General features: G+C 43.2%; 3 protein-coding genes and 1 long non-coding RNA gene across 12 annotated transcripts in view; 2 read left to right on the forward strand and 2 right to left on the reverse strand.

The window, feature by feature from the left end:
- The window catches only part of pknox2 (pbx/knotted 1 homeobox 2), a 30,731-nt gene extending 25,604 nt beyond the window's left edge, over positions 1-5,127 (reverse strand). For 2 of the 5 annotated variants that reach the window (XR_005100289.1, XM_037270787.1), the window contains exons 1-2: positions 5,009-5,121; positions 3,893-4,058 (exon numbers count right to left, since the gene is read on the reverse strand). The gene's annotated coding sequence lies outside the window, so the exon portion shown is untranslated. Of the gene's footprint in view, positions 1-3,892; positions 4,415-5,008 lie in introns of those variants that run through there. The other 3 variants (XR_005100292.1, XR_005100291.1, XR_005100290.1) reach the window with 3 other exon arrangements.
- A 58-nt stretch (positions 5,128-5,185) lies between these two features.
- On the forward strand, positions 5,186-7,651 carry tmem218 (transmembrane protein 218). Its single transcript, XM_037270792.1, has 3 exons — positions 5,186-5,581; positions 6,370-6,472; positions 7,210-7,651. Exons 1-3 carry the CDS (start codon positions 5,472-5,474, stop codon positions 7,342-7,344), a joined length of 348 nt encoding a protein of 115 aa, XP_037126687.1. The 5' UTR covers positions 5,186-5,471; the 3' UTR covers positions 7,345-7,651.
- A 166-nt stretch (positions 7,652-7,817) lies between these two features.
- robo4 (roundabout, axon guidance receptor, homolog 4 (Drosophila)) lies at positions 7,818-15,927 on the forward strand. 5 transcript variants are annotated; one of them, XM_037270782.1, is made up of 20 exons: positions 7,818-8,918; positions 10,195-10,509; positions 10,670-10,827; positions 11,001-11,121; positions 11,222-11,360; positions 11,475-11,602; positions 11,806-11,921; positions 12,009-12,234; positions 12,307-12,428; positions 12,496-12,667; positions 12,740-12,937; positions 13,002-13,044; positions 13,102-13,196; positions 13,352-13,654; positions 13,742-13,846; positions 13,918-14,053; positions 14,141-14,344; positions 14,408-14,482; positions 14,549-14,715; positions 14,930-15,927. In XM_037270782.1, exons 1-20 carry the CDS (start codon positions 8,714-8,716, stop codon positions 15,109-15,111), a joined length of 3,210 nt encoding a protein of 1,069 aa, XP_037126677.1. In that variant the 5' UTR covers positions 7,818-8,713; the 3' UTR covers positions 15,112-15,927. The 5 variants fall into 5 exon arrangements, with proteins under 5 accessions (XP_037126677.1, XP_037126676.1, XP_037126678.1 ...); XM_037270781.1 differs by having other exon boundaries at positions 14,408-14,715; XM_037270783.1 differs by lacking the exon at positions 14,408-14,482.
- Positions 9,674-17,072, reverse strand: LOC119134234. Its single transcript, XR_005100293.1, has 3 exons — positions 16,924-17,072; positions 9,954-10,082; positions 9,674-9,794 (listed from the first exon to the last, which is right to left on the reverse strand). It is a non-coding gene; the product is annotated as an uncharacterized LOC119134234 (long non-coding RNA).
- Between the last annotated feature and the right edge of the window lie 184 nt (positions 17,073-17,256).

The following is a 17,256-nucleotide window of genomic DNA, read 5'->3' on the forward strand; positions in this document are numbered from 1 at the left end:
TCCACCTACAAGCTGCTGTTTATAAGTCATGTTAGTGCTGTCACCAACCTTTGGAAAAGAACCTTTAAGTTAGAGTGAGTGAGTGAGTGAGTGAGTGAATGGGAGGCGTGCGTGGGTGGGCGGGCGCTTAGCTGCCGTCCCTCTGCTCTTTAATTCAATAGTTTATGACATTATGAAAATGAAGTTAAGGATCATGTCACAAAGCACTAAAAACTCCCAACAATGAGTCAAACTTTGGACTATTCTCAAGTTGCCTTCAATGGGCCATGACATCAATCCTATGCAACACCAGCCAAAGCAATCCGTCCGTCCGTCCGTCCGTCCATCTTCTCACGAGTGTGCTGGAGCCCATCCCGGCTGAGTCATTTTTAATCCGGCGCACAAGGGGCAAACAGCTGACTTGTACCCAAATGACGTGTGAGCGAGCACACAGCCCCCCCACGGGATTTCATCACAACGCCATGCTTTCTTTTAATTCCATGAGCAGTTACCTTCTTTGCCGCAACTCAAATACAAATAGCGATACTGTAAATGTTTATATCCCCAGGAGACAAAAACCAATAGAGTCAAGTCATTATCAAAAGACATTCATTTAATGAGTTTGGAACTTCTGTTTACTTTGCAATAAAAGTAACAGTGGAGGGACAACAGAAACCCTGCTGGAAACTCTGCTGCTGCAGTGGGGAGAAACGGATACCACTGTGCATGCGCTCGGCAAAAAAAAAACAAAAAAACAATCCAAAATAAGACAAAGCAGACAACTTGCACACATTTTCATTTCAATTGAGGAACAACAACTAATGGCAAGATTAGCTGACTATGAACACATATTGGAACACAGACGGCAATTTCATCGAGAGATGAATACGGGCGGGCCAAGAGATGTTTGCGTCTGGATCATGGAGTGACGCGACAGACAAACGCCAGCCGGAACATCCGCGTGGGCCACGCGAGAGCCACTCTACTTGTTGTCGTTGTAATAAAAGCCATACTTGCCATTAGCCCTGCAACATGTGGAGCAGCTAGCTCACGCACGGCATGAGGCAAATACAAGCCCCTAAAAAACACACCTAAAATTAGCTGACTTGAGGAAGACGACAAAACTTGATATTCTTAATCCTGGATAAAAACATCTCATACACATGCTGCAAATCATCTTGCGAAGGATTTTAAATGGTCGTTTTTTTATAACATATTTTATATAATATATATATACTAAATCTGCTGCCAAGATTTCAATGATCTGCTGTTCAATTGAATTCAAATATTTTGAACGTCACACACTTCTGGAGTATAATAAATTGGGGATTTACTGGAAGGCTTCATATTTCTGTGTGTGAAGCACTCCTCATTTATTAGGATTATCGACATTCCACAAGAGATAAGAACCAAAGGCACAATGAGGTTCAGCGTCTTTAAATGCAGAATACATAATAAGATGTTGCTAATTTGATTTTGTGCTTGATCCTTGAATAATAACGATTGATGTCTCGAAATAATGTCCTTTTAAAAACACTCGACTTTGGCACCAACTTACGACAAAGATTCAGAAATTGGCGTCAGTGTTTCAGTTCCTGTTTTGGGGCGTATATTCATGAAGAATACATCAAAAGAGACAACACCGCGGCAGATCGTCATTTGCATATTGACCTGCCCTGCCCGTAGCTAAATCTCTCTGACCCATGTGGCATGTATGTATGTATGTATGTATATGTATGATGCCAATGCAGAATGACCAAGAGTAAAGCTTGCAGTCTGTCTTGAAGCGGAGGTGTAAATAGAGGCCAGCTTGGTGGCCATGAACAGTGCCATCCGTGAGCGGGCAAAAACGTGCAACACAACCCAACTGACGAAACGCTTGCTGAACTATTGAATATAATAGAACCAAACGCAAATTATCCCAGATGATCTCAATTTTGAACCAAAATAAAACTATTACTTTGGGAAAATAACAATGTTGCCTATTTTCTGTCACGTTATATACTAACTAAATCAAAATGAATGTATGTCAATTTAATAATAATAATGTCCCGTTTGTTCGTAAAGGAATTGTCAACATTTTTTATTCAATACGTTCATTAATCGACAACATAACAGATTCAGCGAGTATTAAAATAATCATTAGATGCAGCCCGAATCAATACAATAGTCTATCCTTAAATGATTCCATGGTAACAGCCTATTTAGCAATTGCTCCAGAAAAAAGCTGCTCCCCATCAGAAATATGTAAATAGTGACAGAATACTTGCGGGCTGGGCTCTGCATGTCCAATGACACAAATCAATTAAGCTCTCAGCATGGTTGACAATGCAATGAACAAACATCGCCACTGGTGATTGCTGGGGATTCTTTTTAACTCGTGTCTTTTGCAGTACAGTGCCACACTTTCATTTCTGTAGCGAAAAAAGTAGTCACATGCTGACAGTAACATTATTACTTCATCCTCAGAAACATGTCAAATTTGTCTGACAGTAAAAATTGAATTTTGAAATGATTTGCTGCTTAGGGCCATTGTTGTTTCACCTGTCCTATTTTACAACATACATTTAAGACATGTTTTCTAATTTCATTTCAGTTCACTTCTTTAGATAATGTCTGGCTATATTCTTTATATTGTTGTGAGTGTGCTTGTCATCTATTGGAGGTTAAAATTGCAGAAGAATGAGCATGCTTCAAAGCTGACAATAAAGAATATAAAATCAATATTTCTTTTAGTTCAAAGGACTAGCAGGTCAAAGTCAATCTGGGACTTTTAAACTTTCACTCACAACATTCCAAATCATAACCAGACAGTGTTTACGCAAGTAGTCTAGTCTACCACTCCCTGACTTGGGCTCATCCAAGTCAATCAAACAAGGTTAAGACGAATGAGGAGTATCCTATACATGGTTATCAATCAAATCCATCCGAGGTGATATCAAGTGGTAAGTAAGCTCCCCAAAGACGGAACATTTTCTTTTAGTCCGGCAGCTTAAAAGTAAGCATTGAATAGTAGTTTCATAATGTTCAAAAACTGGAAACTAAGCATACATTTACAACGGTATGTTGAATGGCAACAAAGACAGGATGTATAAGAAGAAAAAAAAAAACACCAAACATCTACAGCAATTCCGTGTTGTTTCTTGAGTTTTCAGTGTAGAATATTTTTGGGGCAAATTAATGTTGAACATATAGCAATGGAAAGAGAAACACGGTCTAAATTAAATACTATTAGCTAGTGTCTATTGTCACTGGTTAGTATTTATTTTATATCAACAATTGCAAGTTTTCCTGTGACAAAAGCGTCCCAGCATTACTTTGGCGTTTCGGTTAATATATATTTTAATTATTTTGAAATGTAAAGGATCGAATGCGTTAAACCAAACGCGGTGAAGACAAAAGGTTGAAATGCACAGCAATGACTCGTTTGCGATCTGTTCTACTGTTTCATTTGTGAGCGACAAATGCATAGAAAAACAAACGAAAAACGAAGAAGCCCGTCGAGAACATATGTTGCATCAACAACAATAAAAAGCGTCGAAAATACATCTGACGTGCATTGGCCAGAAAAATCGCCGACACATAAATCCAGACGGAGGGGGGAAAAAAAGGAAAAAAATCCACTGGTCTGTCCCTCCAGCACAAGAATACGTATTCCCTCCTTTCCCTCTTTTCTTCCTCCCCTCCTCTACTTCCCCCTCCCTCCCTCTCTCCCTTCCTTCCTTCCTCCCTCCCTCTCTTCCCCTGGCCTGGCTGCCTGACTGAGTCCATGAACAATGTCCTGCCTTTTGTAAAGAAGGGGGGGAATGGGGGGGAAAGGGCCGCTGAAATGTAAAGCCCGGCAGCAGCAGCAGCAGCAGCGGCGGCGGCGGCAGCTCCCAAGCAGTGACATTGAAAATGAATGACAGCTTACCTGCATGCCAATCTTCATCAGACTGACACAGGCTTGACAGCACAGCCTATACTCCTCCACGCAGCAAGTGACGTCACAGTTAGCAAGCCCCTCCCACCTACTGCTATGTCTCCGCTCCGCTCCGCTCCCCCATTTTCTCAGCAGCACATAACAGTCGCGCTGATGCCTTCAAGCGTCCATCGGAAAAACGCCTTTACTTGGTGGACTCCGTGGAAAAAAACAATTGAGAAGCCTTATGCTGCACAATGATATCAAACGTGTTGTGTTCAGCAGGTAAACGCTTTGAGCAAATACTCCGTTCTCCTAGTTTGTTTATCGTAATAACAATAATAATAATACGATATAATCGGAACAGTGTTTGTGAGGCAGACGTAATGAATATTAAATATTCATTGTGTAAAATTTGACACAGCAGTTACTCATTCATGCACGTTTTAGAATTTTACACTCATGCATCATCTCATCTCATACTAATTTGTTTCAGACGGTAAAATATATAGTTTCCAGGTCCAAGACAATGTCCCCCTCCCCCCCCCCCCCCCCTTAAAATAATTTGTTACGCTAATAATACGACAATTATTTGATTTATAAAATGATTCTTTCATTTTGTTGCAAACATGAAAACAATGCACAACTGATATGGTCATGTAGAATGATAGAGTAGAACAAAATGAACAATGGCGACAAATCGTAGTGAGAAAAACAAGACAATAATTTCATATACATGTTCGAAAAGGGGTGGGAGTAACAACTCGCTTTTCTTCCAATTAATTCAAAAGCAAACTATGGTCAGTTTGCCCAAAACCACATTTTGGAGGTTGATCAGGCCCGCCCCCTGCTGGCTCCCTTCAACGACTACATGTCTTGAGTTCGACATGAATTAGAACACTGCACTGTACTTTAGTGTACTGTAATGTACTTGGAACATGCAGCACGAGTTTGGACGAGAGTTAAACAAATCTACAAATGCGTAATAAGAGTGCAGTGACGTCTTTGTGTTGTCATCCCAAGTCATTTTGTTACCGACTTTATTTTACATATCTCACGTGCACCCGCCCGCCCGCCGCTTTAGATGCTGCGACACGTTTAGTTCACCGATTGCAACAGAATACGTACCGGACAAACAAAATGGAAGACCTCGGAGTTTAACCTTTGATGACTGTGGAAACAAGACCCCCAAACACAGAAGCTGATATTTCTCCAATCCCCACGAGGCCCGGGTGTTTCAGCAACAACGAATTCGATAGGCTAGGCAGGATTTCAGAGAACCAATTACATTTGAGTTTGCTGTTACTAAGAAGCATTAGAGTGACGATCGGACGCGTTGGACGCGAGTTCAAATTGAGATACACGAATGTATTTTGGTTGAGACTTAATTACTGGACGCAATAACATGAACAAGGCACATTTGCGTAATCAAGACAGCACACTGGAAAGTATCGGAATGCTAATGTACAGTCGCCACTGTTATGCAAAGCCCAATATTTGCGTAAAGGCTAGCAGGCTCAGCTAACAGTTGCAATAGCACCGTAACAACGTTTCATAGTCAAGACGGATTTGGCCGACAAACCGTCATCAAATGGCTACTACAGTCTTGGGAGTCGGCACAGGCGTTTTGGTCATCACTGCTGTTTGGATCGTGACTTTTGTGCTATGGTTGTTTCTGCTGAGGGCATCAGGATCATCAAAGTGAGTGATTGCAGAAAGACGTCACACTCACAAATCTTGCGCGTTTATAAACGAATGAGCCAAGATAATCCAAGATTTGGGCGCAGGTGCAATTCCGTCTGTGTTCTCAACCAAAGGAAAGATAAAGAAGTCAACTTGCGCCACTCTTGACGTATGTTCCACGGGTATCTCCCTCGTGTTGCGTGTAAACAAGTTAGTGTGACGCGACCGGGTTACGACAATCTGCCTTTTACTTTTCGATTTCATCTTGTTTACCAATGGGAACAATACAGGTGGGAGGTCGTGTCAAGATCATAATCAGTAATAGATGAACGAAATATACTCCCATAACGCTTTTAGTGGTTCGTTCGTTCGATAAGCGGCTTCCAAACTAAAGCAACATGGATAGTCCAGTTCCCTGGGTTGGTCAAGGCATGTTCATAGTTGCAGCTGTTCTAATCGTGACTCTCCTGCTTGGGTTTACACTGCAAAGAGCTACTGGATCACTCTTGTGAGAGAGAGCAGCATCAATCAATACACACTCAATACAAAAGGATAAGGAAAAACTACATTTGACAAAGTAGTACGAACCAATACACGTTTTTATCTTATTGGGTAAAATGGCTTTGTATCATCAATCACAGGACCTCTCTTAAAGATGTGCCCTTTTATTTCATTATTGCTTAGTCGGATTGAAAAAATCCAAAACATCTCATGCTCATATGCAAATTGACATGACTTTGATTTGTTGTCTTCACTGTATGAAATGTATGTGTGTACTTTTTATTGATTTATTCCCCCCTCCCCAGGCTAGGAGTTATTCCGGTCTTCCTCTTGGCTCTCATCATTACCCTGGCACTAGTGTTTTTCCCTCGAAGCCCAACAACCCCATCTGCCTTCAAAGAGAAAGAAGTATACGTTGCTTTTAAATCACATTTTCTGATTACTCATTGTGATGGATAGATGGATGGATGGATGGATAATAATAAAGAAGTATTTATTTGATTGTCCATTTCTAATGAAGATGCCATGCCATATATGCCACCATTGCTAAAGAAGTATCACAATGGCTCATTCATTTTTGGAGCACAGATTTCAATCATCTCTCATACTTCAATATATTCAATTCAATCATCCAAATTATATATTCAATATATTATTGGCAGAGGGGCAGTTATCTGAGCCTGTGGTAAATTGTTCAAAAAAAGTAAAGGGGGGATCACAGTACTAATTAATTCCCATCCCAAGGGTAGTTGACCGGGCCAATTTCTTCTTTATGACATCCGCCTGCCTCGCTGCCTGTCTCCCACACACTCACAATCTATGAATAATGTCCCACACTTTGGCTTCCAACTTGCTGGCTATTGGCAAATTAAAAGGTGAGAAACATTCAATGCCGCAAGCCCACCTACCTTATTTATAAACGCACACTCACATGCATGTTGTGTCATTCCAACATCTAACCTGGAAATGATCTCGCAAGAGGCTTCCTGTGCTTGTGACATATGGATACAGAAGTATTGGGGCACCACCACAATGGATCTGAAATGAGAGAAACAGGATGTTAATGTCAATGACAGTCTTTTCAAATGATTTGCTTCTGTCTAATCTATATACAATAAAAAAAAGGATTTTTTTTCCCTCCACAGATAGTGGACACTTTGTTCATCGCTCGCTACGTGCTGCTGGCTTTAGCGAGTGTGATCTTTCTCTGCGGGCTGTTCATGCTGCTCCCCTTTCATTTCTTGGAGCCTGTCTACGCTAAAGCTTTGAGAACACACTAGAAGAATTGGCACTGCATCACAATGCCGCCGATGTCAACGACCAAAAAAAGAAGAGAAGCCAGCAAGAGGCCCACTTTATCTGAATCACAGACTGTGGAACCCAAATAAGTGAAGAAACTTTCCCAGGGCCAACTTCTCATTGGTTGGAGAGTGGCTTTTGCATCAACATTTGTTATTTTCTAAAAGCCACTCGATAGACACCGTCGTAATGCCTTCACTGTCAATTTGGATCATTCCAATGTTCTCATGCTATGTATAATCGAGCAGATGCTTCTGGTGAGTTTCTCAATAAAACGCTCGCCCTCTTCCTGTTTTGAAGCCTGAGGAGACGTGGACTGGAATTCCAACCAACCAGTCGAATAAAAAGGACTCCAAAGCAATCCTATTAGTTCCGGCCCACATCTCTATCCATCTCTATACTGTGTGCAAAACTATGCAGAAATCTGGAACTTCTGACCTGGATAGGCTTTTTGTTTGGCTACATGCTTACCAGAAAACATCAGAGAAACCAACAAGAATAAATGTTGATGTCTTGAAGACTGTAATCCCTAAAGACCTGCTTTCCAATATCCAACAGTATCCAACAGTATCCATCCCTTGGCTGCCATTTTTGTTCTCACCTCTGTAATCCTACCATATGGTAGACCTTTTTTGCTTTCCCCATTTTCATTTTTGCATCTGAGGAGTGGGAAAATGAGCAGAACAAAGCAAGTGGGGGGTTTGAGGGATCATTGGAAAGCAAGTCTTTGTGCCACGGCCAGCTGGACGTATAAAGAGACGTGGGCGGGAACATCGGAGAAAGTGAGAGCGACGCAAGACCAAAAGCTGGAGAGTGTGACGTTTGGAAAGTGCAAAGGGGATGGTGCTGCGCTCTGCAGTCGATTGTGCATTCAGATGCACTCAAGCACAACTTCTCGTTCTCAGCCATGTTGCCCTTGAATTGCGCTACGGACGCTACCGAAATTCATTCATGTTTGGGGAGGACACAAATGTTTGTGCACTTATCCCAGAAGAATGACTCTCAGTTCATGTTCAATCAACCAGATAGCAATGTTTACCACTTTCCAGCATGAGCTTGAAATGGCTTCTTTTTTCTGGGACGGACGGACGGACGGACGGACGGAGGTGTTGGTGCCGGGGCGCCTCCCCTCCCAACATCTTCCCCCTCTTTTCCATTTCCCAAGCAAAAAGGGCCCAATGAGGAGGATGAATGGGAGCCAGAGAGTGAGCTAAAGGCTCCCCAGGCAGGCAGGCAGGCAGGCAGGCAGGTAGGCAGGCAGGCAGGCAGGGTTATGGATTATCACGTTAAACGTATCCAGTGGGTTGGAATTTTGTAATTCGCTCTGCATGCGTGTGGCACCTCCAACCAATGTGGCTTTTTGGATTCAATATGAATGTCAGCGTGTGGCTACTTTATGTATCTTGGCTCTCTACTTGGGCTGAGTACTCACACAGGTGCAAATGCCAAGATCTGTGCTCAACACAACTGGAGCAGAAGAAGCCAAAGGTGCATTTGCGCAATTCTCTGGGATCTCGGCACACAGCTACCAGGAGCAGGCCACACCACAGAAAAGGTGAGCTCGTCAATTTTCACTCATATTTGGACTTCACTTGTTTGATCATCTGTCAGAACTTGAATTATAATTTGTGCTGTGTTGCTGCTTTCTTCATTGTTTTTCTAGGACATTGGTTTTTTATTTTTCAGGCTTTTATTTTGGAAACTGCCTTTATCTTTTCTTATATTTTCAAATGACTTGTTCAATAACAGGCATTATTTTTAAGAGGACATTTTTGTAATTTAACATCAGAGGTGGAACGGATGCGTGTGAAAACCAGAATGACGAATATTACTTTTTCAAATACTTTTCAGAGTACTTTTATTTTGAAAACAAATTGGATCCGAACGAAATGTCTCGGTTCAAATCGTGGGAAATCCAAAGCTTCGGCGTTTATGTTTTGAGTCTTTTATTTTGAAATTTGCCTTGGCAACGCGTTGGTTTAGTGCTGCCGTTTTCCAGTGTATCTATCCAAAAATAGACAATGTTGGCGGAGTCTGGCTTCACTTGGCCTGACCGCAGTGATGTCCAGAGGTGATTTCACGCTGCTCTACGTGATAACGGCGGCACTTCTTTTGCCAGGTAAATTACAACCAATACAATTAAATTGGCAATACAATTGTGCGCGTTTTCACTTGCGTGGCTATCGGCCGGACCTTTTGAGAAAAAGGGAAAAGTTGGTTTTCTGTGAACATGGATTTTGAGAAAAAGAGAAAAGTTTTGGGATTTTCTCTGTTATTTTGCATAACATCAATGTATCATGATGATTTGAATTTCCTTTTTGTGTGGCAGGCACTACGACAATGTGGCTTGGTAGGCTATTGTTATCGGTTATTTGAGGCATTTCCGCTTTTCACACATGAAGGACGGCTCGGCTCCTTAGTTGGGCAGTCGCTGTTGAATAACATGATCTGTTTTGTATTTAGTTGCAGAATGAAGTCATTTGGAATGTCTGAAATACAATGAAACCTGTCCAAAGTTCAAAAATCCAGTATCTATTTTTTGTCAATTTCACCAATTTACAGGAGCTGCAAAATCCATCAAGGTGTGTACCTTCTTTGATTGTTGCGAGTATGCTGTTGATCAGGGGGTTCCCGGGTTCTTAAGTTATTCCCGAGTTTCCGCTCCTATCAGGAAGCTGGTCAGACCCCCCCCCGTTTCCTCGGATGTGGTCATCCAATGCTGCAGGAAGTTCAAACAATAGCATTCATGTTCTACACCCTCCGAACATTGTTTGGGCAATATAGCTGAAAAATCTATCCCCATATAAGAATGTCAGAACTTGTTTTAACAGGCGCCAGAGTTTGTGCGGACGACGTGCCACCCCGTATCGTGCACCACCCCTCTGATGTTGTGGTGAAATTTGGAAAACCCGCCACGTTCTCCTGCCGGGGAGATGGCAACCCGTCGCCGAGCATCGAGTGGCTGCACAACGGCCAGCCTCTCCAGATCTCCAAAGGAGATGGCCGAGCGCAGCCCATGGTTTTGTCAGATGATAGGCTCTTCTTCCTGAGTGTTGCTGGCAAATCCCATGAAGGTATCTACACGTGCGTGGCTAGGAACAGTGCAGGAACAGCCATTAGCCACAATGCGTCCTTGCACATTGCAGGTAAGACAAACTTTGTTTTAAAACCAAATGTTGCAACATTAAAAACACACGATTGAAGACCTTTGTTCAAGAGTCTCTAATTGGCCAGTTGTCCCAGAGTCTCTGATTGGCCAGTTCTTTGAAAAGGTTATGTTATTCATTCTCACCCATTTTTTGGTAGCACTACAGGAGGCCTTCACCGTGCAGCCCAGTGACGTGGAGGTGGCAGAGGGGGAGGTGGCTGTTTTCAACTGCGCCCCCCCAGTGGGACACCCAGAACCTAACATTATGTGGACAAGAGATGGCTTGCCAATCAACTACACTGATTTCCACTACACTGTAAGATAAAGTCTTTGCCTCTTCCTTAGCTTCAAATCAAGAGATTAGTCATGTGCAAAAGTCCACTATTAGCCTTTTTTTTCCATCTTTGCTGTTGTCATTTGAGATCCTAAAACAAAACAAAAAAACCCAGATCCGATACAATTGACCGAGTGTGTGTGTGTGTTCTACAGGAGCTGAATGGAAAGCTTATCGTCGCTCCTGCAGAGAAGAACCACTCCGGTGCCTATGTGTGCGTGGCCAGCAACACTATGGGGGTGCGCGAGAGCAGAGCAGCTCGACTTACTGTGCTCGGTCGGTTAGAGATTTCCAGATTTTGCATTTGAACAGCATTTTGAACGGAATGTCATGATTCCAAGTGGAATGTAACACATTTCCTTTTTTTGGACTGTAGCAAAACCCATTTTAGTGGTCAAGCCAGAAAATGTCTCGGTGAGAGTGGGAGAGTCTGCCCAGTTCTACTGTCAGGCAAAGGGGGACCCTCCGCCTGCCGTGGTCTGGAGCAGAGACCAGGGGCCGCTTCCCAATGGAAGGTAGTATTGCTTTTCATCCATTCAAAGTCAGATTTTTATTTTAAGATGAATTCACACGTGTTCTTTCAGTTTGGCTTTTGTTAGCTGCTCACAAAAAGTCCAATTTGTGTCCAGATATCTTATGAATCCAGACCAGACGCTTCAGATCCATTACGTGAGCAGCCAAGATGCTGGCAAGTACATTTGCACTGCAATCAATCATGTTGGTGTGGTCAGCGCCACTGCACAGCTGCTGGTTGAAGGTATGCTGCCACTATCATTGAACGGTTTTCATGTGTGACAATGACAATAAAGATCGATTCTATATTCTATTCTAAATCCCGCATATATGACGTTCCCTAGTAATGAGTTCCATTTAAGAAGGAGTCATTCAATGACTAATTTCATTTTGATTTGCCTGCTTGTAACTCAAAGCACAACTTGAGCATATTTGTTTTTGCTGTAGCTGCCGCCAGCACTAAACAGAAAGATCTCCATATAGAAGTGTCTGCCCTGCGACTGGCTCTGGAAAATGTCACCATGGTAGCCCCGGGCTCCAACATCGCTCAAGTGCAATGGAAGGTATTTGTTTCACAGATGCGGCTGCTCATCTTGACATCTTGATTCATTCCCTCGTTGTCGTCGTTGTCGTGTGACTTGATCGTTCAGCTCCAGTCAGCACCTAGTCATTACCTGGACGGCTTTGAAGTACTCTACCGTTCCCTTCTACCTGCCGGCTCAGACTGGCTTGCAAAAAAGGTGACGGCGGCAAACTTTCACACACACGTCGGCCCATTAAGGAGAGGCTATAAATACGAGTTTAAGGTTCGTCCTTACGGCAGCGGTTTATACGGCCGGGAGAGTAACACCCGGCTCCTGAGAGTTCCGGAGACACGTGAGCGATCCATGGTTCAATCGTCGTCCGCTTGTAATTTCCAAACCTTCAATGGAATCCTTTCTCTTGCAGTTCCCAGTGCAGCCCCACTGGCTGTGTCCATAACTATTAACCACGATGGCAATAGCTCTATCCACCTGAACTGGGAACCTCCTCCATCTGAAACTCACAACGGGATCATACAAGGTTACCAGGTAGTGCTTAAGTAAGATGGTAGTAAGTTGGTGCAGATGCTAAAAAGCAAATGGTTTCTTCATTCAGGTGTGGTGTGTGGAGTCCGACGAGCAGCTGTACCAAAACTGGACTCTAGATAGCAAGCAGCACTGGCTTGATATTTTTTCCCTACAAGCAGGCAAGCGCTACTGGATTACCCTTGCAGCAGTGAATGGGGCTGGGGTCGGGGTGCCAAGTGACCCCCATGGATTTGTCATAAGTAAGCTATTTGAAGCATTTTCTGTGCAATGCAAATGCGCTCTCTCATCCATTCGGTCTCACTTTCCCAAAGATCCACAGATAAGAATGACCTCGGAGTCAGAAAGCCACAGACCGGATCAGTCCCCCTTGCTTACGCTGCTCCAGGACCCTGTATTGATTGGCATCAGTTGCGCCCTCTTGTGGTGTATTTTGACCATTGCAGCTGTTTGCCTCCTGAAACGCCACAGCAAAATGCGTCACCTAATACAAGGACGTGATAGGGCTAAAGGTGAGAAATAAACAGCTCAAAACCCGATTGATTGATTGATTGATTGGTCTTTGTGTGATTTTAGGTTTTCAAAGACAAGCCAGTGACGATATCTTCATCAATCACAGGTAAAGAAAGAGTGAGGTGTTTGTTCAGACGCTTGAAAGGTGATTCCTTCTCTTCAGGATGACATCTTCAGACTCTCCATGGATCTCCGGGAGTTGGAGACCCCCTTTTAACAAGAAGTACCAAGACATGTGGGCTCAAGATCACAAACCAAGCGAGTACTGTTTTTCTTTCAGAACATCAAAATGAAGTCATTGGCTCACTTTGATGATCTTTAAGGGTTGAGGTGGACTTTTCCATCAGCCGTAAATCTATAGATTCATTCAGCCAATGATTGCTACAATCGTATTGCAATCCATGTTTCATCAGAAGTCCCGAGCAAGAAGCACCCGAGCTGCGTGGACTCGGCCGTTCCCATCGTGACTGACAACTGTGGCGTCTATGGCACCTTTTATGTTGACCTCATGGCAAATGGGCTCAAGACCTTCAACAGCCCCAGGCCTTTCCCCAAAATGCCTCATGCTTTGCCGCAGGAGCAAGGCTTTGAGACCATTCAGATTTTCACGCAGCCACGCACAAGTAGGGAGATGTTACCGTGGAAACGGTCCATACGGCCTCAGCCCAAAATGGGGCTTTTGAGGGAGTCGTGGCACCAAAAATACATCAAGCAAGGTGAGGGAGGAGTGAGCAGGGAGCAGACATACATACATACATACGTATGTTACTGCAATATTTCCAAATGACTTTTTTCACTTGCAGAGTTACATGCTGTGAACAGCGTCCCCATATTCCAAAGCAGGACCCAGGTTCCTCCATCTTCTCTCAACCCACACAGATTCAGTCAGGTTCCATCGGGCCAGCTTGGTAGGCTTCAAAATTGCGTCACTCCACCTCCAATTCTAATTGTCTTCTAGCTGCTATTTCAACTTTTCCAGAGTACCATCAGTTTGCCGACTGTCTTCGGGGGCTGCACGATTCCGTGTCGCTACAAGTAATTGACGCGCGGCCACCGCCGCAACTTTTCAACTCGGACGAAGCTACAGACACGCACAGCGTGAGCTCAGACGAAGGGTAAGACATAGAAATAGCGGATGATTGCCTTTGCTCTCTATGAAACCAACCAAAAAATGGATGCCTTGTTCCACAATCTCCTCTCAGATCCAGCCGCTCCACAAAGCTAACAATGGATCTGGGCTCTCTCCAGTCAGTGTGTGATATCTCAGGCGACTACCTGCAGCCAGGTTCCACCAATACCACTAACTACCACTCGTACCGAGCTCTAGATGAAGAACATGATGGCACGCTGACTGCACAGGAAGCCACTCAGTATCTGGAACTTCGTCCACAACTTGAAAAATCCAGGTAGTTCTTTGTTTGAAACGGCGAGCCTTTTCCTGAAAATAAAACAATTTTGTCTCTCACCAGTGCCCAACCTCTTACTGCCGGCGTGGATTGCAAGTGCGAGCTCAAGCCTCGCACTCAGATGGTCCCTGACACTTGGTCCGAGGCCCCGCCGGTTGGATTACGCCGCGCTCGCTTTCAAAGTTCACCTTCCTCCTGTTACAGTGACTGGGACAGCTCCCTGTGGAATACCTGGAGCTCCATTACGGATGGAAACTTTGCAAGTGCCCGCAGCAGCCTCATCAGCTCAGTAGAAAGCTGCTACACCAATGCCAGTAGCAATTTTGCCCACTTTCTGACAACAGAGTCCGTTTCTGGAGCTTCTCTGTCAGGTACATTCCAGTTGCTATTATCTACATGTTTGACAGGCTTGCAGAGTCACGGAAAACATTTGAAGCCGCCCAAAAAAGTTTTGTGTCGTTTTATATTCCTCCACTAGATGGCGGACTCGTTTTATAAGTAATCCCAAATGTCCACCGTTTCAATTGGGTATTTTGACAGATCCAGATCCCTAAAAATAACACTTCTTTTCTTTTGTGTGCTTAGACTTTTCTCCACCAGCCTCCCCTCTCAGCGGCCTGTTTCCATCATTTTGTGCTGAGGGCAAGACACCCCGAGAGATGGACTCTGTTCCGGCGTGGGACTGGAGCATGAACTGGATGGAGGAAATGGAGGCTCAGTACAGAGCCCACTATCCTGCCACAAATACAAAACCCTTTCAGATGTAGGAAAGCCCAGTCTCAGGTATCTATAGTAAACGAGGGGCCGCTGTCCAATAGGCCACTTTTGGGTTTCCAAATATATGATTGATGGATGTGTGACCTCTTTTACACTCAGTCTGAGCTTGTATTTCGGTCATTTTTTTTTTCTTCCTCAGGTCACTTTACGGAAGTATAACTAGTGTATGTAGCATCCTGCTAATGACTTTTGTGTTGTCATTTTGGACCCACACCTTGTATTATTTTCACTCATTCGAGAGGCAGATAATGAAGGAAGCTCCCTTGGGATGTTCTCCCCTGATGTTGTTTGAAAAAAAACATACTGAGCCAGTGAGATTAAGCCCGAGAAATACAAAGTGAGCTTTTCTCACAGCAGATGTTTTCTGCAAGATTTTACAAGAGCTGACAGCCAGCCCCTAATATTTACTGGCACACATTCGGATTATTTTGTTCATACAAACATAAAATGGTGGCGCCAGGGATTTGCGGCTCCATTCAAACAATCTGACTGTGGGGCAGTGGTTATTTAAAGATATCAAAAAGTCTTTTCCCCCCCGGCTTATTCATTTCTTTATATTCACTGTATTAATTGCCTTTATGCTGTAGTTTTGAAGAAGTAGAAGATATCTATCTTTCAATGTATTTGCATTTAATTGAACTAATCTGAGATCATATATGCTTGGACAGGTTTCAGGAAATATTTTCTACTCATTTAACAGATTTATTTTGTAGTTTTGTTGGAATTAAATCTTATTTGACATTTAATGAATTTGAAAAAATGTTGACATTTGAAACGTTCCAGAATAAAACTACTGGCTTTTTTCTCATTTCCACGCACGCGTGCGTGTGTGTTTACATGAAATATACGTCCGACTCGATTCATCATGTTACTACATCCAGTACGTGAGCCTCTGGGCTAGCGGTGAGACGTGTGGCGCAGTGGAGCTGGGGGCTTCCAGAAGAAACGTATGGCTTTAAGTGAAGGAGACATGAAGGATAATCCCTTTTGTCTTTTACACAGACATTGATTGAAAATGCAGCAAAATGCAAATGATTCGTTGTGTTTTCTCAAATGTTTTCAATAGTTTCACCTTTTCTCCTAATTGTCCTTCCAGTGAGACTTCACTGAAGAAGAACTGGCAAAGGACAAAGCTGTTTTTTAAATACCCCACATAAAAAGCTGATCCTGCCTGGGCTTGTGCAATGCAGCTTATAAATTGTGCAGACAGTAAAGCCCTTCTTTACTCAATGTCCCCAGTCCCATTTGACCCGAGTGACCCAGATACAAGACAAGGATTATGGGGGTAAACTGTGCTTTGCAATTGATGTGAAACACTAGTTCTGCTCGACTGTAAGAGTTGCTCATGATGTTGCTAAATTTTGGCATGGAGATTCTTCTCACAACTTACAAGAAGTTATGCTAACTGTGTGCACATGTAAACTTCAGTCCAACTATATATATATATATATATATATATATATATATATATATATATATGAATCCAGATTCCCTCACAGTAATTAAGAACACGTCTCGCAAACAAAGTACTGCAGTCAAGTTAAGCAGTAAGCTAATGCTAGCGTTAGCGAAGAAGCTAACGAAGGCATTTAACACATCATTGTGTTCCACAAGAATAAAACAGCACCTACCTTCTATGCAATTCATCTGATACAACTACTCAAAATACAGCCGCAAGTAATAGGAACAGAGCGCACATCGCTAAAACCAGCAGGTAGACTGATGCTAATGCTATGCTAATGAAAACGAGGGCATCATAGACACGCAATAACATAAAGGTGAAATACAGTTCATTAGCTTACCGCTTTACTGTGTGCGTCGTTTCGATGGCTCGAAGGGTTAGTGAACCCTCAATGAATCCAAGTCTTTCGGCAAATCCTTCTCTCCACTTCGGCATCGTTGAGTTGTTTGGACGACCAAAGTTTTTCCGGGTAATAAAGATGGTGGATTTGAGAAAGCGATTGGCTGCACCCATTATTACAGTGGTTCTGAACTTTTTTCCTTGTTCGCACCCCATTCAATTCACCAAGCAGTTCTCGCACCCCTAACCCTAAATGATTAATAATAATAATTGGTTTACTTTACAGCTATAAGGCTTAATTAGCATTATCCCTAATGCCAATGAGCACAATGAC

The sequence above is a fragment of the Syngnathus acus genome, chromosome 14 (genome assembly GCF_901709675.1).
Source record: "Syngnathus acus chromosome 14, fSynAcu1.2, whole genome shotgun sequence".
Classification (NCBI taxonomy): Eukaryota; Metazoa; Chordata; class Actinopteri; order Syngnathiformes; family Syngnathidae; genus Syngnathus; species Syngnathus acus.

Bases quoted from the DNA above. Each gene is read 5' to 3' on its own strand.
- robo4 (XM_037270781.1), top strand. From the start codon at position 8,714: ATGTGGCTTTTTGGATTCAATATGAATGTCAGCGTGTGGCTACTTTAT. The intron at 11,122-11,221 runs GTCGGTTAGAGA...TTTGGACTGTAG, and splicing joins AGCTCGACTTACTGTGCTCG to CAAAACCCATTTTAGTGGTC. The intron at 12,668-12,739 runs GTAAGCTATTTG...ACTTTCCCAAAG, and splicing joins CCCCCATGGATTTGTCATAA to ATCCACAGATAAGAATGACC.
- tmem218 (XM_037270792.1), top strand. From the start codon at position 5,472: ATGGCTACTACAGTCTTGGGAGTCGGCACAGGCGTTTTGGTCATCACT. The intron at 5,582-6,369 runs GTGAGTGATTGC...CCCCCTCCCCAG, and splicing joins AGGGCATCAGGATCATCAAA to GCTAGGAGTTATTCCGGTCT. The intron at 6,473-7,209 runs GTATACGTTGCT...TTCCCTCCACAG, and splicing joins CTGCCTTCAAAGAGAAAGAA to ATAGTGGACACTTTGTTCAT.